The 26,606-nt window shown below is 44.9% G+C and overlaps 1 protein-coding gene across 17 annotated transcripts in view; it reads right to left on the bottom strand.

Moving 5' to 3' along the window:
- Nucleotides 1-26,606, bottom strand: part of LRMDA (leucine rich melanocyte differentiation associated) — a 1,127,870-nt gene that overhangs the window by 206,075 nt on the left and 895,189 nt on the right. For 15 of the 17 annotated variants that reach the window (XR_011382445.1, XR_011382447.1, XM_070057885.1 and 12 more), the window contains one exon: nucleotides 11,392-11,476. The exons of 1 other annotated variant lie outside the window; for it this stretch is intronic. Coding sequence is in view for 14 of the 16 variants with exons in the window: in XM_070057885.1 (XP_069913986.1) it covers nucleotides 11,392-11,476 (85 nt within the window). In the remaining 2 variants the exon portion in view is untranslated. Of the gene's footprint in view, nucleotides 1-11,391; nucleotides 11,477-12,935; nucleotides 14,205-26,606 lie in introns of those variants that run through there. One more of the 17 variants, XM_051823172.2, reaches the window with a different exon arrangement.

Genomic DNA, 26,606 nt, shown 5'->3' with positions numbered 1-26,606 from the left:
AGGACGCAGTCTTTCCTCGGATGGAAGCTAAATGGCCCTCACTGTATCTTCAGCTCCTGGCTACTGGCCTTGTATTCAGTTTAAGAAGAAAAACTCCTCCCTTTGGTTTGCAGAATAACCTCATCCTGGTTGGTAAGTCAAGAGACATCAGAGCGCCACACTCTGCAAAGCTAGGCCGTCTCATTAGTCCCCTCCTGAGGTGTAAGCAATACTTAGGTTTGCCTTCCCCCTGGACACGCCTTACAGAGAAGTTCATCAGAAACACAGGAAAATACCCAACTCCGGCGTTAGGGCTTTCTTCCCCCAACTCCCACCAAGATTGTGGCTCAGTATCATCAACTCTCCACGTGGTCTCTCCCCAAACACTCCCGCACCCTGAAACCACCCAGGGCAACTTCTTTCAGCTCAGTTCTCACCTGCAGCCAAGGCCACCTCCATACGTTTCTCTCTGCACTCATCTCCCCCTCGGAGGCCCACAGTCTGCAGGCTGAGCTCCTGCACTACGCCCCAGGGAACAAGACTAAAGTTCAAAATGGAGTCATCCTAGCAAAAGTCCTACCAAACAGGATATAAGGGGTTATCCAGCCTCCCCAGAAATCAGGAGTCAGTAGTTTCTGTGGACAGGATCATCACATTCTCTCTACTTTAATCCTGACCCAAAGAGGTCACCTGAAGCATCCTGATGTTAACCAAGCAGCGGTTTTACCACCATTGTGCCTCACCTCTTTCTGTTCCTGACCTACATGGAAACCACTGTGAAATGAACCACTTACTCTTTGGTCTGTGTTTCTGGTTTCCTAAGCAGAGCATGAAGCCCACCTCTCTGGCTCAGCTCACTGGCACTCTCACTAGGATTCACGGAATCAAGGGCTGCCTGTTCTAGAACCACAGAGAAAGCCAATCAGTATCTCTACACTGAAGGTGCTGTAACCTTGTCTAGTTGTGCTCCTTTCTCTGCACTCTTAACTCCAGCCTGGCCTCTGCCTTCCATGTGTAGCAGGACCTTGTGTCCAATTAGATTGCAGGATCCCTGAAGGCAGAGTCCAAGGCTTCTCTTGCATCTCCTGTACCCCCTCGTGCCAGATTCCACATATTGGAAGCCCTCATAAAAACCTGTGGTTGATGGACTGATTGAAGAAACAGAAGAAAGCCCCTGCGGTGACCTGAAGCATATGGAACTCCGGAGTAAGGGAAATGAAAAGCCCAGAAAGTCCACTACCACACCCTTTATGAAGTACACACATCCCAACAAATCCAAGGTTATTGGAAAAGTAACAGCCTTCTCCCCCACCCCCCTGCCCCTGAACTCCCCAACCAAGAAAAAAAATTTCATTAGAATGGATAAAGAAACAGAGCAGTAAATATTAATGGCTGGGAGGGGAGGGTAGAAGACAGCAGGGCTGTGCGAGCAGGTGTTCACCTCCCTCAATTTCAATCCATTTGCAGCCAGTGACGTCATCACTTGGCCTTCTTGAGCTCACCGACAGGCCATTTTTCATGATTTTACCATTTCTGGCCAAACGCTAACTTTTTAATTAAATCAACCACATGATTCCAGATGTTTGTTTATTTGTTCCAAAAACGGTTATAAAATCACTACACGAGGAAAAACCGGGGGCAGAGGTAAACTTTTCTGTAAGAGACGGGGAAATAAAATGAATCGGAGGAATTGAGACCTTGCAGTTACTACTGGGGAAGAGCTCACGGCAGAATCTAGACCAACGGCCCTGGCTCAAGGAGCTGTTCTTCCACTAGCCCAGGATCCAGGAATTAAACATATTGGGCACTTTGTAAAAGAATGCAGTCCATATTCAAGCCAAAGCCCAGAATGAGAACAAACTTCTGTGGCTGCTCTGCCTGCTGCTTCTATGTTTATCCGTGCAGCCGCAAGCTTCACTACATTAACTCCACCAGTCTTCCATTTAACAGGGCATATTACAGCTAATGCATGTGTGGTAGTGGAGAATCCTACAGCAGGAGGAACCAAGAGAGGAACAGGCACAGACCACAGCTTCCCACACACCATGCTGCCTCCCTGAGAACTTTCTGGGTCTCTGTTTCTCTCTATCCCAAAATGTCATCAGTCATCCAGTCTCCCAAGCCGGCTGCAGAAGGTTCCTCATATCCCTTCTCTTATCCTCTGCTCCCAGACAGCTGCTCTGAGTCTTGATCATCAAGTAGCCTTTCAACATCTTCCTGATACTAGGTTCTAAGTTTTGGTTTCAAGAGCCAATTCCAGAAATACTTTGAACAAGATGAGGAAGGAAAACACTGATGGTCCATACTCTCAGATGCCCCAAACCATGGGCAACCCGTTTAACACCACAGTGACCACGAGGTTCCACTTACAGCAGTCCCACTCCCACACCACCAGCAATATCTGCACCCCAGCTGTCTTCCACATCTGCTACCAAGCTGTTTCCTAAATTACCTTTGCAAGGAACCTGCTTTTTGAAAGCAACACAGTCTACAGGCACATAGGCTGGTGTCAAGAAATCTAAGGCACCTAAAACTGGAACCAACTACCTTCAGTACCATCCTACAGGGACCCGAGTTCAGGTTCTTCTTATTCCCAATTGTCCCTGCATACTTCTTGTAAACTACACTGCCCTGCTCACAGTTTTTCAAATACAGACCTTTCTTGCCTGTTCAAGCCCTGTTACAACATGGACCCACCTTATAGATGAAACTTTATTTCTCACTCGTTCAAACCTGCGTTCCTTTTGTTCAGCAGTTCTGTCTCTTCTTACCCCTAGTTTTCTGAACCTGTTTTCCTTTTGCAATGTCCTTCTCTTGCCTTCTACCTCCCTTGCTCTGTGCATTCTTCCAAGCTCAAGGCACTCATCCTCCAAGCAGCCCTGCCTCACTATTGAGCCTTCACTGACTCTGTACTATATACATTTCCTAAATATATAGAGTACTTATAGCTTTCACCAAGTAATGTAACCCTCAAGTATATAACGGATGGTATCTTGTCTGGTTGATACTCCTTCATTTTGGGATCTTGTCATTCAAATCATGACTTCTTGGAACACAGAGAGATGCTCTCTAGGTCTGAATACTCCACAAACCCCAACAGACACACTGTCCACAGTAGGTGCAACAGAAAGACATACAGTGGGAATCACAGAAACCCACGTCATTTCCAGAGTCCTATTTGATCACGTCCCAGTTCTTCCTTTGTAATCAAAGGGACAAGGAACAGCCCACAGCCCCAAAACACAAGCACACGTAGCATCTTCTGCTCTGCAAATTCTAGGTTCCCATTTTTTTTTAGTTAGAAGCAGCTGAGGCTGGCACTATAGTGCCGTGGGTTAAAGCCGCAGCCTGTTGTGCCGGTATCCCATGTGGGCACCTGTTCCAGTCCCAGCTGCTCCACTTCCAATCCAGCTGCCTGCTAATGTGTCTGGGAAAGCATAGGAGAATGGCCCAAGTACTTGGGCCCCTACACCCATGTAGGAGACCCAGAAGTTGTTCCTGGCTCCTGGTTTCAGATCAGCTCAGTTGCGGTCATTTGGGAGTGAACCAGTTGATAGAAGACCTCCCTTTCTCTGTCACCCTTTCAAATGAATAAATCTTAAAAAAAAAAAAAAATAGAAGGAGCATATTTCTACCACCATCTTACCATCTTTTGTTTGAACTATGTTGGAGGAAGGGTTATCTTACGAACCACCCATTTTACAGAGTAAGTTTACTGTTTGGGGGTCAGAAAAAAGTGGGATCCATTTTTCCCTCCTTGCTTTGATTCAGAGATAGAAAATCCAGATGCGACACTCTTCTGTGTCTACAAGTGCACCACAATCCTGGCCAAAGAATAGAAATACAGCAATCCTGGAGACTGTAAGTGAAATATCATCCTCGGTGGAAAAAAAAAAAAAAAGATAGGAAATGGACCCCTGTGGATTTCAAACGCTTAAAGGAGGATGCTTAAAGTTCCTGGCTAAGGTCCATGCCAGTCTTGGTAATAGTCTAACAGATTCATCCATCTTCAGATTCCACTTGGCTTGCTCTTCCATCACTGCCACCCTCCCAGACAGCGAGCGCACACACGCACATCTATCTATATATATGCGGAAGTTTTAATCTACACCACCTTCCATTCCAATCCACCCAGCACGGCTCGGGACAGAGCGAAGCTATTGACCCTGCAAAGTAGCAAGGAGATGAATTTGATGACCCAGACTAGAGTTTTTAAACCATTTCAGCAAGGTGTAGAATCAAAAGAAAGTACAATTTATTCAGCACTTAGTAAAGTCCTTTTACTTTGGAACAGCGCACACACTGAAAATAGACTCCCACTGCACTGCCACATAGATAAAATAAACCTGTCAACCACTACTGTCAAATCACCAGTCACCTCAATTAAATAAAGAAAACTTTAACATCTCTCAGCATCTGAGAATTCCACCAAGATTATAAGGCCATAAAAGCATTATAAAGGAAAGAAAACTAAAATAATGGGTTCTGTGGAAAATGTCATCAGAGGAAATCATTTTACATAATTAGAAAGTGCTAATACAAGCTCTGCACACCGTGCCCCCACACAGCCAGGGCGAAGTGATGGCAAAAAGTCAGAGACGGGGAAGCCAAGGCCATGTTCTTGCTCAGAGGACGCCGGGTGAAACGTGTCCTTGCTGCAGGGGTTGATGGGTCTCTTTCCTCTCCTTTCTTCCTGCCCGTCACCAGTGTTTAGTATACCTTCTACAAGGGAAGTTAGGATCTGTCATGATTCTATGAACCTTCAATGAGTCAGTGCCAATTTTCTGAGAAATCATTTGATTCTTAGCTCCCTCCAAAGACTAATCAAAATATTCAGGAAGACAGAAGGCAATAAATTAGCAGGCTGCCTTAGTCATCAGATCTGATCTCAGGTGAGACCTACTTGGCAAAGGCCCTGAACCTCCAGATGAGTTATTCTGTCTTTTTAAATGGCCAATGAGAACCAACAGCCTGTAGGCCAGAAAACTCCCTAAGGCTGAGTTATTGGGATGGCCCAAGCAAATGCATCTATTTTCCTTAAGTCTTTGGTATGGGTCTAGGCAGGTTTTAGTCCTGATGATAAAACCTACTTAGCTTTCACATGCTCTGGGCATTGACATGGCAAAATGGTACAAATCTAAAAAATCAAATAAATAAAAATTGGCTTCAGAGACAGACTGCTTCCAAATCCTTTAAGACCCAAACACATTTTTCCATCACAACTGAGCCATCAGGTAGCCTCCTTCTGAGCCCTGTTCAAAGCACCCTGCTTGCTGGCATGGAGTTTTTCTGGGCAGTTACAGCCCCATCTCAAATATCTTCAACCACATCGCCACCTCTTCACATGCATCCATTTCATGTCCCTCTTGCTCATTTCACTTTCGCCGATAATGAGCTGAACAAAAATATTCTATATTTACAGCTTCTTTGAAAATATACTTTATAGTAACAGGCTAAAAAATGTGGTTTTTAAAATTAAAACAAAGAAAAAAACCCACAGTTTTTCTTTCTGTTTCTTCTTTTTTGGATGGCCCACATTGTGCTGCATCATGGAGATATACAGAAAAATCAATTGCTAAGCATAAAATGCAACTTGCATTAAGGAAACTGCAAACGATAACTAATTATGATAAACTGCCATGTAAATTACTCTGTGACAGCCCCAGCAATCAATTTCGAACACAAATAGCCCAAGCCACTGGCTGGTGAAGATGAGCTCTTAACAACAAAACAATAAAAATAATGGCAAGATTGCGTCAACGGTGGTCAGAGATGGAGGGTCATCGCCAAGCAAATTTCCCAGGAGGTTGCCTCTTCAGTTTTTGCTTTCTTTCTTCTATATACTTATGATACAATGCTTCACGTGGCAAGTTAACTATAGCACATCTTAAAAACTGTATACACATCAGGAAAAAAAATAATTACAGGATGATTACTGGGCTTGCACTTAATTTGCAAACTGTATATGCAGACAGACTGGAAGGGGTTCTCCAGTTGAGAGCTGCTGGTGAGCTTATGGTAGATGCCCCAGATTACCTGTTTTAACATCACCCCCAGCCTCTGCTAAGGGCTTCTCTGCAGCTCTTAGCAGGAACTGGAAACTCTATTTCCTATAACTCCCTCTAGTCCATCATTGTAGGTCAGAGTCCTCCAAACAGAGGCACTAGAACATGATTTGGGAATCAAGATAGGAACGTGAGCAGGGCCATCGGTGGACATTCTCGATGTGTGCAGCAGAGTCCAGGTCAACCCCTGAGAAACAGCTGCACAGGTGCTGCAGACGGAAGCAGTCAGCAGGAGAGGCCAGGTGGTCCTGTGATACTCTGAAATGTTTCAGCAAGCTCCTGGGAGTCCCCAGCCTCAACACTGGAGAGGAGGCCGCACCTCCCTGCAGCCGTGGCTCAGACCCTGGAAAGCCACCCTGAGCTGTGATTCCTGGGCCATGCATCTCCCTGTACTTTTTCTTCTCTGCCATGTAGCACAATGCCCCTGGTCAGCCCTTTCCACATTTGCTTCCCAAGTCCTGTGTGAAGGGGTGACCCAGGATTCCAGGGCAGAGTTCCGATGCTTTTCCCCTTGTCCCTGTCAGTGGGTGGCTCTGCTTAATTCTTGGTGTCTTCCTCTGTTCAGTAGGAATAGTAATATTTGCCCTCTCCATGTTACAAGGTTATCCTGAGAACAACTATGGTCTCTGCTCTAAATAGAAGTGCTTTCCCTAAAAGTCACTGTGGCCCACAGAAGCATGACTGTTATGTGTCGCAAGCAGCAGATGAAGAATGGCAAGGCTGGCACATTGGGGTATATCCTGTCCATACAACCTTTTTATTGAGTTCACATTCTTAAAAAAAAAAAAAAAAAAAAAAAAAAAAAAAAAAAAAAACTTTGCTCATTTTCATCCACTTTAAAGAGCGAGCGAGTGAGCGAGCGAGCGAGCACACTCCCATCTATTGGTTCACTTACCAAATGTACCTAACAGCCAGAACTTGGCCCAGCCAAAGTCTGGAGCCCAGAACTACATCTGGGTCTCTTACACGGGTGGCAGGGGCCAAAGTCCTTGGGCCATCATCCACTGCCTTCCAGGAAGCTGGATCAGAAGTGGAGGAGTCAGGACTTGAAATGATACCCTGGATGTGGGTGTCCCAAGCTGAGGTTTAATCAACAGTGCAACCATGCCCACCCCCACGTGATCTACTTAAAGGCACAACCTCCCAGAAAGTCTATCAGTGTTTTTCATAGGGCACCTGCTGAGGACACAGCATGTGGACTGCTGCTAGGAGACAGCAGAGGCACTCAGCCAGCCCCATGGTCCCCATCCTGCAGAGGTACACTCAAACCTAGGGCAGCACTCTCAGAATACTGCATGGAGACCACTCCAAATCCACCGGTGTACCACAGCCTACATGTTGCTAAGAGTCCAGACCCCTTGTTCATGAGCTCTGTTTAGTAAAATAATTCCAATAATTGCAATGTATCCTATTTCTTTCCTTACTATCAGAACACTGAAGTTTAAAAAAATTACAACATTAAAATAATCCTCCACTTGACTGTTAGGCTTGTAGATAAATGCTCTCTGGCTGGAACCAACAGTTACAGCTTGGGGTAGGCTTTGGGGTGCAACCAGCTAAGCAGTGGCTGTGATCTACTATCAGAGTGCTGGTTTGAGTCTTGGCTGCTCTGCTTCTGATCCAACTCCCTGCTAAAGTACCTGGAAAGACAGCAAAAGATGGCCCAAATATGTGAGACTTTGCCACCCATGTGGCAGACCAGGATGGAGTTCCTGGTTCCTGGTTTTAGCCTAGCCCAGCCCTGGTTATTGCAGCTATTTGGAGAGTGAATTTGTGGAGAGAAGCATGAGACTCTTAATCCCAGGGACGTGGGTTTAAGCCCCACATTGGGCACCAGATGTTGCTGTAGATTTGTTCTGAGAGGAGGAGCACAGTGGGGGCAAGAGGTGCAGAGTCACCACACTGACACCGGGAGATGGGTAAAAGCAGGCCAGAGGCTAGCAGCCCGCAAACTCATTTATTTCAGTTGGTACAGCAGCTTATATAGCTGAGGCAGCCAATCCAGTCAAGGGGCTGTGATTGGTTAGGACAATCACAGCCTGTTGCCAGGCAGGCTTCATTGCCCTGTGGGTTCCAAAGCCATTCCTGAGTAACTGACGCTTGCTTAGCAGTGGCCATCTTGGCATGGCCTTCTCAGTCCACCACACTCTTGCTCTTTCTCTCTCTGCCTTTCAATTAATTAAATAAATCTTCCTAAATAAATAGCCATGGCTTTCACCCATGATGATCTAGGATTCTGAAAGCAGCAGAGATGAGGGCTGAGTTGTATGAGGCTAACCCTTCCCTCCAGGGTCCTCACCTCAAGGCAGATGGGTCTCTTCTCTGATGAGGAATCAAGTTACCTTGCAGAGATATAAAAGATACCGACTATTCCCCTGGGTTTCAATCACTCATTCATCACATACATATTTGAGTGCCAATCAAGTATGAGGCCCTGTATTGTGTGCTGCTGACACGGTGATGAGCAAACAGAATCTCCTCCACTCCTTCCAAAGTCACACTGTCTAGCACGGCAGGCATGGAACAGGGCAAGGCAGCCTACGATGAATATTCAAGGCAGGGTTAGATGGGTACCCTTTGGAGCTGTCATATTTAAGGTGATGACTGAAGCATGAGTAGGAGTCAGAGACATAAACGACAAGACGAGTTAGGCTTAGTACTGACTCTCGAGGAGTTTGCATTTATGAGGATTTAAGACCTACAGAGCCTGACATCTTTCAAACAAAGCAGAATATGAACAACTGCACTGAGGAAATAGAAACAAATATTCTAAGTACCTCAAGAAAGGGAAAAATCAATACAGCTCAGGTCAGGGAAAGTTTCATGCAGGAAGCTCTGTACATTACTATGCCTATGATATATGGATTAACTGTAAGCTACAGATGGGGAAATTGAGTCCCCTGTGTCCTGATCATTATTCCAGGCCCAGACTTCCACTGCATTTGAATCTACATTCGAAGAACATGAATCTTGGGCCTATCACACTCGACATTGCAAGTTACATAAAAGGACAAGTAAAGGGGAAATGGCACGTACAGAAAAACAGCAATTTGCACATGAACTACTGCCCGCCGGTTTTTGTAGCTGTTGGTGCGGAATGAAAAGAGATTGGGAGCTGGATGAATCAAAGATTATTTGCAAATAGAACTTCCAGTTAGGGTTTTAGAGATGCATTGCAGACATCGCGGAGGGTTTCACCTCCGAAGGAATTGATGTCATTTACCTTTGTGCCATACAAAGTCCTCTCTGCATAAATGCTTGCAAGCTGTAGCCAGCAGGGTATTAGCAAATGGCACTCAAATAGTTCAGTGATTACAGAAATATATTATATTGCAATAACTTTCTTCAATATAAACACAACACAGCATTAAGAGATTTCATTTTGGGTGCCAAAAAAGCAATGTTACTTGTTGGTGTATGATTCATGTGAAGGCCCCTCCAGAGACCAACCCAGCAATAATCCACCCTTAATGAACGTCTTCGGTTTTCTCATTACTGGTCTCCTCATGGCCAAAGACCATCATGTCATGTTGCAGACTTGATTTTTTTCAGCATCCAAGTCCTTTGCACCCACTAGTGTGTTAACGTGTGCAGGGGCTTTCCTCAGCAAACTTAAGATGTCTGTTTTTTGCTCCCTCTAAATAACATTTTTATGTTTCTTTTTCCATTGATGTTGGGCTCTGATGTCATCAAGGGCACCTACTAGCATTCTACCTTGGGCTTTTTTGCATATTATAAATATTACTCAAAAGCCTTCAAAAATGGTTTGCCTTATAGTCTATTTCTTTAAGGCTTGGGTTTCTTTTATGACTGTTAAAATGACAGATGATATTTGTCCTATGCCTGATGGTTATCATTTATCTGATCACATCCTCCCACTGTGAAATCTCAATTTCAAGGCCAGATAGACTTTTCTAAGGGGGCCGGAGGCCTGTGAGACTTCAGTCCCTATGCACATTATTCTGTAGGCTTCAGAGTAAAATTATCCTCATTTAAATCTAAGAAATCAACAAATAAACCCACCAGGATATGATGCTAATTTAAGGGTTAACTTGTTGTGCCGTCTACATGTGGTATTATCTGCCTAGGGGAATTCACAAAAGAGTAGTCCCTACGGGCTCATGTTCCAGACCTTTACAAAAACAGTAAAAGAGAGCTGGCCATGCCCCGCACGAGATACCAGATCGGCAGCTATGCATAGTACCTGACTTCAACCAAAATCGATTTTCACAAAACAGATAATCACTGAAGGGAATGGCAACTGAATCCCAATTAAGCCTGCGTCCATTTACACATGGAAAAGTTCTGATGCCCCGACATCAAATCTGGAACATGGGTCCGAGTCCCAGACTCTCAGAGCCCTGCATTCCTTTCTCAATCACTTCCTGTAGAGTACTAGTGCCCCATCTGTCCAGAGCACCTATGCCATCTCAGAGGGACGGCTCCACCGTGCCTGAACGCCCTTGCCTCTGACGAACACATCCGGACATGCGGCTGGGCTGACAAAGCTGGGACAGCCCTTATTCAGTGACCCCAACCTGTATACGGGGGATGGCCGACTTGGCGAACAGTGCTTAAAGCGTGTGATTCCCTCTTTAACCTTCGAAGACAGATTCCCCAATTAGGAAACATAGCCATGGTCATGACCAGAGCAAAATGGAGTAAACCAGTGCACTGCAAGGCCTTCTCTTGCCCTTACCAATCCCAGCTCAGGCAATCACATAGCCCTTGACCCCAGGTGCCAGGGTAGAGCTAAGGTGTTCTCAAATGATATTCCAGCACCACGTTCTGACTGCCTCTGTACCTGAAGACTCTGGCAATGCCAGTAGGAACCCAAAGCTTTGGAACAAGTGGAGACAGCAAAGCAACACTGTGAGGCGCAGGGAGATTCAGCACACACAGCGCCGTGGACTCTCGCCAAGGCTGTCTTGCAAAATGGAATTCCTTTTAGCTGTAATGTGAAATTACAGATTTCAACTACTATACTTCCAAACAATGATACTTTCACAAATATTAGCGAGTTTCCCAATTTCTCCCCATTAAAGTAGCAGGGGGTAATGAGCTCCTGGGTAATTGTTAAGTTACTATAATCTCTTTATTAAAGAAAAAAAACTTTCAAAATTATATTGCACTGTGGATTTATTTGCCTCCCCAGTAGACTGCCACTAAATTCTGTTTAATATGGGTTAAAACCGCTGGGTTTGACAGGTATGGTTTTCTCATCAAGGACTTAAAAAGCTCTGTGTTCCTTCTAAGGCATCGTCGCAACAGCCATGAGCCCAGAGCTCCGCAAGGCCCACTAACCGTCCCTGCCACCACCGAGAGCAATTACAACCCGAGTTCCTACCTCGGTGGCTGGTGAGCTCCCTGGAGGCAGAAGGCAGAGGTGTGTAGTTGTACTCAGGAGAGGGAGTGACGTCCTCACTGGAAGCCTGCACGACAAAAACCAAAGTCAACATGAGGCAATGCTGACTCCTTTTGTGTACCAACAGGTCTCCACCTCGGGATCCGAGTCTGCAGAAGGGATCACCCGCAGAGAGCCTCTTCAGGAAGCAAGGGCTATCCTAGGTTGGGACCCTATTCTGGGACATGCAGGGTAGGATGCAGTGCTTTGCGGGGGCCTCCGTACAGGAGGAATGGCTCTGAGACAAGGCGATGGCTTGTTTATTGCACAGAGTCAAGGAGAGAGGCTGAAGGCAGGAAATGGATAGACTTCGATTCCTATCCCAAGCCTTCTCCCAGTAATCCCACAAAATAAGGCCAATCGTTACAGAGACCAGCCATCAGGGTAAGCTTCCTCTCTCCAAGATGCCAGGGGGAAAAGCAGAGCTGCTTTACCCGATGGGCAGGGAGGCAGAGAAGAGTAAGACTCCGCAGGGTGAAGTCACCACAAGCAACCACTGCCGTGTAATCGGGGCACTGGCTGAGTTTAACAGCAAGCACCGAGAAGTGCGCTGGAAATTTCGATTCGGCATACGGCTTGAGAATCCCTTATCTGAGACGCTTGGGCCCAGGTGTGTTTTGGATTTGGGGATTTTCAGATATTTTAATATGTGCACATACATAATGAGATAACTTAAGGATGGGCCCCATGTCAGAACATGAAATCCATTTATGCCTCATATGCCCATTACATGCATGGCCCAAGTTTAATTCTGTGCAATATTCATAGTGTACCCGAGTCAGGACTATGACCTGTCACTAGAGGTCAGGCAGGGGTGCCACTGCCTGTGGCAACATGTCAGCACTTACAAAGTTTCAGATATGGGGACATTTCAGATTTCAGATATTTGGATTTGGGGTGCTTAGCCTGTAGAAGGGTTATTCGAGGCCAAATAGAAAATGACATCAAATGTATCTACGATGATGCCTGCTCACTGCTCACAAACAGCTCTTTAACCTACAACTGTGAACAGCATGGCCCACGCTGTTAACGCCCCTCTGCCTCCCCCTCACCCCCCAACGCTAGTTCTTCGTGGGCTGGAAGGTTTCTGTCACTCAAAATCAGTGACCAGTACGTCACACTCAGAGTGTGGTCATTAAGATGCATTATCATTACAACTTTGAACTCAGACTCTGAAATCAAATGCAATTTTTTTTTTAATATCCAAAACAGAACATCTGCTAGGATCAAAATCCTAAGCTTACAACCTTTCCAAGCTCCATGAAAAAGTAAATTTCATTAACGCTACATTTTTCTTTCCGGCATAGGAAATACACTCTATGGGATATATTTGCGCTGCTGGAAGCGGGCCTTTTCTCAAAAGAGATTACCTACACTGTGGGAATCAAAACTAAGTAGGAGATTAGACCTACTTGCTAGAAAAACCCTTTAAACTTCATTTCTGACATTTGAGATGTTTGATTAAGCGGCTTTCACTGGAGACTTACGGAAGGAGTTCTGAATGGAGTAAAATCGGAAGTTGTCCCCAGACAGAAACAGACTGCAGGCAGCATTTCTTCACTCCAGCTCCAAGGCAAATATATGGTGTTTAAAGCTCCAGCCAAGTAGAGTGGGCACGGAAAGATAAAAGCTCAGTAACCAAGAGAAAGGTCTGAACAGTAGCGAAGACTTGCTATATACTGTATCATCAGATATTTAGGACATTGCAAGAATGTTCAAGCCAGAGTCAGATTAAAAGTCAAATACGACCAGAGATCTGTTTGGTATTCAAGGACACTTGTAACTTCTACATGATGAATGCAATACAATTATCTTGTTCTAAAGATAGCATCAAATCAATGCTCATGGCAAGACACATGGAAGAAAGGGAAATGGGCACCAACTTCCACAGATCTACCCTTGTTCCTCCCGAAGAAGCCACAGCTGTTCCTCCATCACCAGGGTTTTCAATGTGACTCACTGCTAAGAAACCCTGAACTCCACCATGAGTCTCAGATTGCTCTATGGCGATGTTTCTTCATACTTTAATCTCCATTTGGGCTGCTACTGGAAGACACGCTACCTTTGAACAAATACCTCACTGTACAAAACATCATAGTTCTGAAACCAAGAGAACCGTTTCGTTTTATTTCTAATTATAATCAGAACAAAAATGGTGTAGACTGTATTGTTTTTGGAGTCATCCATCTACAGTCAGCAACCTAATTACTTTCCTGCTCAGTGTCCATTTATAAACTTGAGTCATGGAAAGGAAAAAGAAAAAAAAGACAAGAACAATTCTTGACTGTTGGTGGGACTTCTAAAAATCCCATTCTAACTGCCAGCTCCTGGAGTTCGCATGTATAAAAAGGGGGCCCATGTGACTTCATCAGCAGTGGTGTTCACACTTTACTCTATGAACCTCATACCTAGAAGCATGATCCAGAGAAATCACATGAAAAAAAGAAAAAAGTGGACACAAAGAGGTCTTAAGTCCTCACAGTATCTGCCAAAGAATAAAGAACTCACCTTGAAACTGAAGCAATGTACTCACTCGCAATATATAAGAATGACATCAAAGATACCTACGCAGAAAAAGTTAAGTAATATTTTCTTTTCCATGGATTTAGCAGAGGTGCCCAAAGGAGGAATAAGAAAATTTGGGTAAATCTGAATCTTCAAGATGAAAGAGTCAAATATTCGCACCCTTGTCACATACCCTAATTGTCTATGGCAAGGAATATTTTCATACTTTGTTTTAAATTCTCATATTAGAAGATGTCTACAACATCAGTAAGGTATTAGGTTACATAAAAATGTTCCTAAATTACTAAAAAGAACAACAGAATAATGGACACAAGAAAGGTCAGAAAATTCAAAGTGGAAAAAAAAACCTAAAGATCAAATTTACTAGTACAAAGGACAATGCAAATTAAAATCAGAGATGATTTCCCTTCCCATATTAGTGGCAAACTTTTCAGTCCTACAATAAATGGCAGTGAAAAGGAAAGGAACCTATTGTCCTCTCACCACTGACCAGTGGAAATTCACATTGGCCTAACTACTTTGGAGAGTAATTCAGCAATACTTATTAAAATTGAAAATGAGGGTGAGTTCATTTAAAGTATATATGGCATGGAAATTGTCACACAAGCCTCTAAGTGGAGACATAACACATGTTTATTACACTATTATATGCAACAGAAAAATGGAGATAACTAGCTGTTGATGAGGAAAATGGAAAAGTCAAGTCTGTATTTATATAACAAAGTAAATGTCATTTAAGAGCAATCAACCACGGGGACCACAGTGCTGACATCCCATATGGGTGCCAGTTAAAATCTGGGCTGCTCTACTTCTGATCCAGCTGCCTGCTAATATTCCTGGGAAAGCAGCAGAGGATGGCCCAAGTGCTTGGGCCCCTGCTCCCTGATGAGAGACCCAGAAGAAGCTCCTGGCTCCTAGCTTCAGATCGGCCCAGTTCCAGCCTTTGTGGCCATTTGGGACAGATGGAAGATTTCTTTCTCTTTCTCTTTCTCTCCCTCTGTCTGTAATTCTTCCTTTCAAATAAATAAATACATCCTTTTTGTAAAAAAAAAAAAAAAAAAAAGCAATCTTTTTTTTTTTTTTTTTGACAGGCAGAGTGGACAGTGAGAGAGAGAGACAGAGAGAAAGGTCTTCCTTTGCCGTTGGTTCACCCTCCAATGGCCGCCACGGCCGGCACACTGCGCTGATCCAATGGCAGGAGCCAGGTCCTTCTCCTGGTCTCCCATGCGGGTGCAGGGCCCAAGTACTTGGGCCATCCTCCACTGCACTCCCTGGCCACAGCAGAGAGCTGGCCTGGAAGAGGGGCAACCTGGACAGAATCCGGCGCCCAGACTGGGACTAGAACCTGGTGTGCCGGCGCCGCAAGGCAAAGGATTAGCCTAGTGAGCCACAGCACCGGCCGCAATCAAGTATTTCAATTTGAGTGGGCCTAAAACATTAATACAGAATGAAAGTCTAAGTTACAACTGATAAATGTAGATAACTTATTTAGAGTTCTTGAATCTCATGTATATGTGGAACTACTGAAAAACTGTAGGAGATACACAGTAAATTAATGACATTGTTTCCCCTTCCAAGGGGCAGGGTAATGGAACTGGGGCTAATGGAATGTGGGGAGAGTAGACCTTCTACTCCATACAAGATGGTTGTTTCTTTCCTTTAAAGAAAAGACTTGAAACACACACATAAAAAAATTAGAAACTACAAATTCTGGTCAGCAGCTATGTGTGTTCAATTTTTTTTTAACTTTCCTACAATCGTTGACATTTCTCAAAATCAAACATGAGAACTGCCTAAACAAAAACAAAAAGCTCATGTTTTTCGGATGATGCAGGCAGTCCTATATTGATATGACCCCATAACGGGAAATTTCCTTTAATAATTCTCTACTACTTGCATAAGACGGATTTACAGCCATCTCTGGTTGGCTTTTTGTGATGAAACATTTCATTCCCATTTCTTCTAAAGCTACTGACTATGACCTATAGAGGAGGAATAAAGTGCTAATGGTAAATACATATCCCCTTCTCACCAAAGCTCAACAAATTCCTAACAGCCTCGTAAGTTCTGCTGAAGATTTGTCAGGGCACACTGAAGGTTTCTTGACTCTTTTCCTGCTGACAATTGGAGAGTCACTAATAATCTTTTAAAATTCCCATCAATAATGGTAATAGTCACTAATATTCTGTGCTCTGCAATTTCCATAATGCAGGAAGGAAGGTAATGTTTTGGCAACCTCGTTGGAAAAGATTCAATGAAAGTATAGTTCCCTCGACGCAAGCCTTGCAAAGTGAGAATTTCACTCAGCTATTTCAGAAAACGAATGTCTTCAGCTACACGTGTAAAACCCGAGTCCCTTCCCAATGGGTGCATTCAACGAAAACTGCAGCCCAGCAGATATTTCAGAACATCACAGAGGCTCTGATGGAACATGATACAGACCACAGGAGGAGAGACTTGGCAGGCTTCAAAACAAGAAGGGGGCAGCTACAAAGTTGTTTAATAGCCATAAATCTCCCACTATTTTTCACAAAATACCATCTAAGACCACAGCTCCACAACTCATTCCCCATCACTCAGCTCAAGTGGAGCGCTTGGGCATGCTCACTCACCCTTAAATCATACGCCGCATAAAGCGATCCCAGGGCTGGGAAATTTGTCAGCCTCCTTCAAGGAAAAGCAATCTTCACTTTTCATCACAATTCATTCCCTCCAACCATGGCTTAAAGCTGACTCTTCTAAAAACATTTATTTTTCTCTCATAAGCAAAAGCATCACTCATTTAGTTATCAGGTACTTAATAACCACTTCCTATATATATACCAGGTCTTGTGTTAAGAATATCAAGAAAAATGAAATGAGGATGTTTGTTGCATTCCTGCTTCATCAACAAGAAATACTACAAGTAACACTGGTTTCTGGGGGTTTCTGCCTCTTAGCGTAACCCGCATATGCTAGATTATCACAGGTTCTCATCCTTGATTTCTATTATGACATCTGAACACCCAAACAGTAACCATAGCCTTAATGGTTTCTCATTCAGTTTAACAGCCAGTTTTGGAGAGGAATTATAACTTCAAGTCAACTGGACCGTCTAGCCGAACACCCAATATACTGCCAGAACTATAAGAGGAAGCCAACACATGAAAACTGAGTGCAACACTTTAAAGTTAACGATAACACTGTATACCACCATTATCAGAAAATAAGGACGTGCTATCATCTGAGGAATGCAATTACAGCAACTAAGCAACCAGCCTAAGCACTCAGGCAAACTGCCCTGCTCGCGGTGAAGGCTCCACGTTCTTCGGCGGGAAGGGAGACAGGAAGCACAGCTCACAGGTGCACTGAGTAGGCGATAAAGCGTAGTTTGCAAGCAACAGACAAGAGCTCTATCTTGTCCAGAGTCAGAAGGCAACAAAATTGGAGGAAAATAAAAATGCTGGCTAGGGATGAGGGTGAGTCTCTAATAAAGAGACCAAAAAGAATCCCAACAGAGCAGCATCCAGGTAAGAGCTGAGCATTAAGCTAAGCAGGGGAGGTGCCGCAGTTGGGAGAAGACTGCGCCAAACCCTTCTCTGGAGTAAGCCAGCCCTGGGAATGTGATTGCCTCAAGCCGCCATTTGCTTTCATGCCATCTGTAGGGGCCCCAGTTTCGCCAGTCCTAAAAATGTCAACCAGCTCCCAGGAGTGGTTCACAAGTATTTACAGGAAGGAGGGAGGAAGAAATGCAGGCAGGAAGGGACAGGAAGAGCCAAAAACGGATGAAAAGGCTGCAGCTTGGCTCCCGCATAAATAAAGAAACCAGAGTGGAAGATGGGAAAGGACCTTACAAATCATCCAGAATCATGGCTTCCCAAGTCTCTGTGGCCAATATTTATCCAACACAAGGCAAAATGAAAATAATCAAAATACTGGACCTTATCATAAATTACCATAATATGTTAACTAAGTAAAACTAATTACAAGTGAGAGAGAAATATGCAGAGTTTATTACATAATATTAAGTGAACACAGTGAATACTACTATCATATATATGCTGTGATTTTTAACTACATAAAATTTGCAAAAGAATAAGCAAACATCAACAAATGTGTTAGCAATGCAATTAGTTTTATTTTGATCTTAATATGTCATTTCTCCTCATTTAAAATATGCAAAAATTAAAGTCCTAACATCCTAGGACTAACATGAAATACCATATATCCGACCAAGCACCTTTCTGATCTCTACCATCAAAGGCTGAGGAGAGGTAGAAGGAGAGAAAGGAAGAAAACAGAGGTTAAGGAGCAAACAAATGGAGAAGACAAAGGCAGGGTGGGCACTGTGACACACAGGGTTAAGCTGCTGCTCGGGATGCCTTCAGCCCCTTTCTTAGTGCCAGGATTGGAGTCCCCTCTCCATTCCCATCCAGCTTTCTGCTAATGCGCACGCCAGGAGGCAGCAGGTGATGGCTCAAGTACTTGGACTTGATGCCATAGCTTAAATCCCAACCAATGTACAATAATCCTAATGCCTAAAGTGTTCCTACAAAGGACACTCTCCTCTGTTTATGTGCTATACATACGAAAGCAAGGAATATACCTGTGGTAAAGTATCAATTCATGAAAATGTGCAACGATTTTGTGGCCTAGTGTATAAATAAACCTTAAACTTATCTATTAATAAATAGGCCGGCGCCGCGGCTCACTAGGCTAATCCTCCGCCTTGCAGCGCCGGCACACCAGGTTCTAGTCCCAGTGGGGGCGCCGGATTCTGTCCCGGTTGCCCCTCTTCCAGGCCAGCCCTCTGCTGTGGCCTGGGAGTGCAGTGGAGGATGGCCCAAGTGCTTGGGCCCTGCACCCCATGGGAGACCAGGAGAAGTACCTGGCTCCTGCCATCGGATCAGCGCGGTGCGCCGGCCGCAGCACGCCAGCCGCAGCGCGCCAGCCGCAGCGCGCCGGCTGCAGCGGCCATTGGAGGGTGAACCAACGGCAAAGGAAGACCTTTCTCTCTGTCTCTCTCTCTCACTGTCCACTCTGTCAATAAATAAATAAATAAATAAATAGCTATGCAATGTAGACATTGGCGTTGTTTAGTCTATTGGGTTCACATAACCAGTGGTGAGCCAGAGTCAACCTGCACTAGCTCAAAATAACTGATGATTAACTGGGAATTTTCTGAGTCTTATTAAACACATACTTTATAAAATTAAAATATATACTTCCAATTGAATTAATTATCTCAGGTGTGGGCATGTGGCACAGCAGGTAGGCCACTGTTTGGGACATCTGCAACCCATATCAGAAGTCTGGGGTTCAAGTCCCTGCTTCGTGCTCCATTTCAGCTTCTTGCTAACCCAGCCCCCACGAGGCAGCAGCGGGATGGCACATGTAGTTAGATCCCAGCCACCCTACCTGGAGACTTAGACTGAGTTCCACGCTCCTGGCCGAGCCCTAGCTACTGCAGGCACTTGAGGAATGAGTACATATAGCAATCTTTCTCTCTTTCAAAGTATTTTCTTAAAAAGAATTATTTTAGTAGCTGGTGCCGTGGCTCAATAGGCTAATCCTCCGCCTTGCGACACTGGCACACCGGGTTCTAGTCCCGGTCGGGGCACCGGATTCTGTCCAGGTTGCCCCTCTTCCAGGCCAGCTCTCTGCTGTGGCCTGGGAGTGCAGTGGAGGATGGCCCAAGTGCTTGGGCCCTGCACCCCATGGGAGACCAGGAGAAGTACCTGGCTCCTGCCATCGGATCAGCGCGGTGCGCCGGCCGCAGCACGCCAGCCGCAGCGCGCCGGCTGCAGCGGCCATTGGAGGGTGAACCAACGGCAAAAAGGAAGACCTTTCTCTCTCTCTCTCTCTCACTGTCCACTCTGCCTGTAAAAAAAAAAATTATTTTAAAAGTAAAGGTAGGGCCTGCACTGTGGCATAGCAGGTAAAGCCACCACCTGCAGTGCCGGCATCCCATATGGGTGCCAGTTCGAGTCCTGGCTGCTCCAATTCCAATCCAGCTCTCTGCTGCGGCCTGGGAAAGCAGTAGAAGATGGCCCAAGTGCTTGGGCCCCTGCAACCGCATGGAAAGACCCAGAGGAGGCTCCTGACCTCTGGCTTCAGATCAGAGCAGCTCTGGATGTGGTGGCCAACTGGGGAGTGAACCAGCTATTGGAAGACCTCTCTCTCTCTCCTCTCTCTGTGTAACTGACTTTCAAACAAATAAATCAATCTAAAACAAAAAAAAGTAAAGGTAACATCTATCAAACCCCATCATTTTCCAATTATTTTACATAATTTTCTATTATTCACGCTCTTCAACCAGTTATACCTCTAGGGTGGAAATACTGTGTGTAGTGATACACTCTAACTCTTCAGTGACATCACTCCAGAAATTGGCAAATGTTACAGATTAGGGCTTCATTTATTGTTTTGTCACCTTCTGACACTTAATAAAAGTGACGGAGAAAATACTAATGATATATTGAGCATAAAATGATATGACTGTAACCACAACCCTGTGAATATCACAAAAATTGAGGAAATATTGTTCAAATATCCAAAAAAGTACCATCCAACTTGGTAGAGTAGTTGTTCATGTCATTGGTGAATGAGAGAATCTGACATACTCGTTAAAGTAAAGGGAAAAACAAGCAGTGTCACTGTGGGAATTACACTTGTTCATCAACTGTAACCACAGACACAAATACAACACACAAAACTACAGCTAAAATCTTTGAAACTACGAAAATCAAGCATCTCTAAGGTCATTATATATTTTTTGTCAATTGTGTTCAACACACACTTGATAGAAGTAAAAACTTAGACAAGACTACTTCTAAAGTTCATTGCAAATGCCATTACAAGATGCTTATTTTGGTGAGAAAATGCTTTGAAATTCATGATACACACTTCCCACAAACTTTTTGAAGACCCCTTGTATGTGTTAGAGATAATTTTTTTCTTCAGAGACCTGGCTGTTAGACAATTATCAGCACACCACTGCACATAACCCTTACCAAGTACCATCTCCAGTATGTGGGGAGCTACAGATAAAGGGGTTATTTTATGTTCCAGGAATGGGAAGAATAGTGAGACAACTCATTTAGCTGCAAGGGTTCTGTTCTTTGACTTGTCTGCAACTCGCAAGCCATCTTTTCCTCCCCATGCTATCATCTGGTGCTTTACTGCCTAGATTCAGAGCTGGGCTCCTGGCTGTAGGAACCTGTGAAGCTCCCGTCAACCCATGCATGGAGCCACACCTTTCTTGACTGTAGGTAATGATCACCACAGTCATGCTGAGGATGAGGAGGTGGAGGACCAACAAACACGGCTAATGCTTATTAGTGCGGCCTTTTGTGTTGAGACTACATCCATTGATTTCTTCATCTTCACGTCTGTTCCACGGAGGAGCTACAACCTCTGGTTCTGGTTTAGAGGAGAACACACTGAGGACCAGAGAAACTAAGTCCCTTGACCAAACTCCCACCTAGCTTCTTGGGTTACCAGCTCATGGCAGACTGAGGACAGAGACCCAAGCAGTTTGCCTCCAGTGGTCACTGTTCCAACTACAAAGATGCAGAGCTGCCTGTCTCCTCAATAAAGGGAAAGGCTAAACACAACAGGGACCATGATCTTAGCCACTGCTTCCTAGACATTAGTTTTGTACGACACCTTGACCTCTTCAATGAGACTTGAAGCTTCCGGAGAGATAGAAACAATGGGTCTCCTCCACAGTAGCCACCACAGGGACAGGCATGTGCCTTGTCATTAAATATCGATGACACAAATGAACTTTGCTGCTTCCTTGTCACAAGGAAAAGCACTACAGAGATCCCTTCTGAGTGCAAAAGCAGTGAGAGCCCTAAACCACTAACAACTCCAATCCACCACAGGTTCACTGCTGACACAATGGCCCAGAGACCTTGGTCAACAGCTGCACTCGGCATGTCTCACCTTGGTTTGTGGGACTGTCTCAGAAATAGTATTGTGCCATGGTTGTCCTAGAGCCTTGATTTATTTTGGCTTCAGAGAAGGAACTGGCCTCCTGTGTCTCTCTTCCTCCCAGAGTTTTTTTTTATTCTCAAAGGCAGGAGGTCAAGTTCTGTCCTTGGAACCAAAGCAGTTTTCCAAAACGAAGTGACGCCAGCTCTGTCAAGCTAGGCCAGATATGCTGTCAGTGCCTTTCCCAGATCCATCAGACCCTCCGCTTGTAAAAATAAATTGATACCAATGCAAGAAATTTATTAGGAGATGACAGCCTGGTTCATAATGGAAATATGGGGAAAACATCATCCTTCAAAACTGACAGTTTATCCATCATGCCTCAGATTCCTGAGATACAAGCAGACACTGTCACATGCAATCCGCTGAGGACACGTCTTCTTGGATTTCCTTAGGACAGGAAACTCTGAAATAATCCAGGAGGGGGGACAGGCCCGCGCTGCCCTTCATGTGCTCAGCCATAAATTTTCAGCATTAGCAGAAGAAACATGTGGCCAAGGGAATGAGTGATGGCGAAAATCAAGAGGCCTGGAATTCTCAAAGGTCCCTTCTCCTCTCTCAGGAGTGATGAACTGGGACAGGGGTCAGGGAGGGTTACCGCACCGCTGGGAGAGACATCAATACCCTGTTATATGTAAGCAAAGCCAACAGGTGGCAGGGTCCCACTACATACACACCACAGCTGGCTCAGCTGGAGGTGCGCACACCTCCCCTACTGTGGCTGTTCTGCTGAGCTTGTTATGCGTATTGATAAACTTGAGACAATTTAGGAGGGCCATTTTAATTAGGAATAAATGCAACCGTATTTGTGGGGATAACAAGAGGCCTGATCTTTGCAGGCTTAATGAGGTGACCTGCCCAACCCTGTATGAAATAATTGTGTATTGTATTAAGAGCTGCTTTGGAAAATATAATCGTGGTAGTAAATTGGAATGAGACGAATGTGGTGTTAAACAGGGAAAAATATTCACTGCCAACTTTATGGGGCCTTAAAATATTTATGCTCCAAACTTGCATTCTTTGGAGATTTGCTGAGTGTGGCTAGAGCTCGGAAACTTTTTTAATGAGATACATGCACAGTTTTCAAATTTACCGATTGTCTTAGCAGAAGTAGTCGCACATGTGAAATGGAAACCTCAAGAAGGCAATGCAGCTTTAAAGGCCTTATATGCTTAATTCACTTTTTTTTTTTTTTTTTGACAGGCAGAGTGGACAGTGAGAGAGAGAGACAGAGAGAAAGGTCTTCCTTTGCCGTTGGATCACCCTCCAATGGCCGCCGCTGCAGCCGACGCACCGCGCTGATCCGATGGCAGGAGCCAGGAGCCAGGTGCTTTTCCTGGTCTCCCATGGGGTGCAGGGCCCAAGCACCTGGGCCATCCTCCACTGCACTCCCTGGCCATAGCAGAGAGTTGGCCTGGAAGAGGGGCAACCGGGACAGAATCCGGTGCCCCAACCGGGACTAGAACCCGGTGTGCCGGCGCCGCAAGGTGGAGGATTAGCCTATTGAGCCACGGCGCCGGCTCTGCTTAATTCACTCTTGAGATTCAAAAAAATTAAAGTATGGGAAATTTTATTTAAATGTGAGTAGTAGGCAAGGAATCATTCTTTGATGTCACTTCCTGTTTAAGGTACAGAGAACAGCACCACAAATAAAATAACCCAGATGAACTTGGGTTTTGTTGCACCTGTTGTGTTGAGTGCATTTTGGGGATACTTAAACACAAAGTACTGAGTTCGATCAACTTCATAAAACGAATGCCTTGGAACACCACAGGAGAAAATAAAGGTTGATCCAGTCCTTCTCCATAGATCTGAGAGTCTCTCGTTAAATGCTCCCATTCCCTCAAAGAGGCAAATGAACTTCTGATTGCTCACATTGGTTTCAGCCAATCTTCCCGATGCCCTGTCTCCAGAAAGACCTACAACTCTGTTGACTTCCCATGTCCAAATTAAATATATCTCTGCTTTCCTTTTGCTTTCTAAGTGCGTGCCAGTATGATTTCACATTCATCCAGGGTTTATTTCAGTATTAGTGGAAAACAAGACATTTTTCAGTTTAATGAATAGCATTAGTGTCTGCCTTTTAACCAAAAATGTGACCTTAAACTTGATGGATCTCACCAGAAGGCACATTTTCAAATCTTTTTTTCTATTGGAGGTTATGAATATCATTTCCCAAATTATTGTGACAGCTGTGAGGGGAAAGCCCGCATCACAGACACAGCAGCTCAGAACTCAGACCTAACAACACGGGGATTTCACTGGGGAAACGGCAGAGGAGGTCTGGAAAGTAGAGCCAGAACCCTAGAGGCGGGGAGGGGGAATGGCCTTCCGAGTGCCACACAGCACGGCGCAGCGAGTCACAGACGGCAGCTGGAATGCCCATCGTTTTCTGTTACCACCGTTTTTGTCTCCAAATCATTCTAAATTGGGAAGGTGAAGGCTGCGCATTACAGAGGCAGAAAAACTCCAAGAGGGCATCTGATACTTCTTCCTTATTAAGGATGATGGAGTGTAATTGATGTGCCTGGTGCCTGGCCAATTCCAACTTTTTGAGACCGCTGCTTAATGTGCAGACATTATTTTTGGACTACTGAATGCCAGAAAATAATGAGCTGGCATTCAGCTTTGGTGAATAAGACCCTGAATTTTCATCTAAAAGCAGTTTTGAGTTATTGCTGTAGATAAGGTGTAACTGTGCAAGGGAATTTTATCCATGTTTCTCCCATGAATCATAAATGAGGAAAAAAATTACAGTCTAAATTGCACTTAAAAGGAATAAAGTCTTTTCATGTCATACATGATTTATCAAAATGATCTCATTTTCAGGGTACTGTGGTGTATCTTGATTAATCACATTAGGAAGCGTGATGAATGGCCTCTTTAATGGTATCACAGGATTTATTGGCAACATCCTGACTGGAAGCAGAAGGGTAAGAAGTAAAATATACAATAGATAGCTGATGCAGATAGGGTGTCACTAATGCTCTGACTTGTTTAAAATCATACCAGGGAGCCCGCGTGTCAGGACACTCCAAGACCCAAAGCCAGAGGAGAGCAGGCAAGTTTTACATGGGACTTTGGGTGCCGCGGGGCAATGCGGTCCAACTCTCCCCTACCTTTGGCAGGGCAAGTACAATCACCACGCTGGAGCAGATAAAGCATGTCCCTGCGCAGTCTGGATCAGCCTCGGCCAGTCCCGGTAAGCAAAGGGGGACGCCGGCTCTCGGGATCAGCGGTGCTCCGTGCTCTCTTGCCCTTGCCCTATTTCAATATCCTCTCCGCATTGCACTTTAATATCCTAAATGCCTTTTTTTTTTTTTCCAAGCCTGCTCGAGTCTGCTCCCACTAATTTCCTCTAAGGCTGACAGATCAGAGGCTTTCCTCGAACTGTTCCTTGGGAGCTCAGGAGCCCTCCGTGTAATCCCGCTGCTTGTCCGCAATTAATCCTTCCAGTTGCCACGTTATTACCACCACCACCCACAGACAGAGGAAGCTCCGACCCACTGGACGCTGGCTCCCGACCCGAGCTTCAAAGGTGCCAATCACACCCTCGTCAGAAAGGTGCCTGCTGTCAGCATCAGAGGTTTCCATCTTCCCCGCTGATCAAACATTCTTCCCCAGAAGATTAATTCAGAGTCCCCGCCCACTTCCTCCCATATCCTCTTTCCCTTTTTGGTTTACCCAACGATCCATCTTTCCCTCGAAAAGGGAAGCCGTGGATAATAGAAGCCCTTTCAAAACAAAAGCTGGGCAAAGGCAAATTTAAATCCCAGCTGTTATCAACTTTTTTTAAAAAAAAAAAAAAGAAAAAAAAACCATTTAAACATCTTAAGGCAGTGGGGATTAGGGCCTGGCCTGAAATGCCATTCTTTGATCAAAGACCCCAAGACTTTACGCAAACATAATCACAAGGCAACGGATGCCCCTCACAAGCCTGAATTGATTTGTTGGACTGCAGCGCCTGGGATGCCTGGAGAAGCTGCACACTTATTTTTCTAACTCCCAACATATGTACCACCGGGCTAAGTGACTTAGAAATTATATATTTTTTCCTTCCTGTGTCTTAATTGGAGCAGTCACTTGCAAATTCAGACACCACTGTGTGGAGAAAGCCATGAAGGAAACGTGGGCATTTGCTGTTGCCTGGTCCATCTGGGCAGAGAGGAGAGAAAGGGGAGGCAGAGAGGCAGCGCCATTGTTTCTATTTTTTTTTAGGCTTGTTTGTTTTCTATTTATTTACTTTTTTTGAAAAGAAGAATGAGACTGAGATATAGAGATCTCCCATTCACAAACTAGTTCAATCCCCAGTGGCCTGCAGCAGCCAATGCTGGGCAGACAAAGGCCAGGAGCCTGGAATTCAAGCCAGGTCTCCCAAGTGGGTGGCAAAGACCCAGCTCCTTGAGCCATCACTTGCTGCTTCCCAGTGTTTGCATTAGCAAGACGCTGCAGAACCACAACTCGGACTTAGGCACTCCAATATGAGATGCAGGCATCTTAACCATGGCACCACACACCTGCTCCCGCTCCTTCTGACAAGGAGCAAAGACCAACTCACAGAGACTGATGCTTGCATCCACCGTTTCTACTAGAATCTTCTCCGGTCCCTTTGTAACTGCTGGTACCCATATCTCTGCCTATGCCAGGGGAATCAG

This window comes from Oryctolagus cuniculus, chromosome 15 (assembly GCF_964237555.1).
Source record: "Oryctolagus cuniculus chromosome 15, mOryCun1.1, whole genome shotgun sequence".
NCBI lineage: Eukaryota > Metazoa > Chordata > Mammalia > Lagomorpha > Leporidae > Oryctolagus > Oryctolagus cuniculus.
The sequence above is the reverse complement of the archived record's forward strand: the minus strand, read 5'-3'. Positions and strand labels throughout refer to the sequence as shown.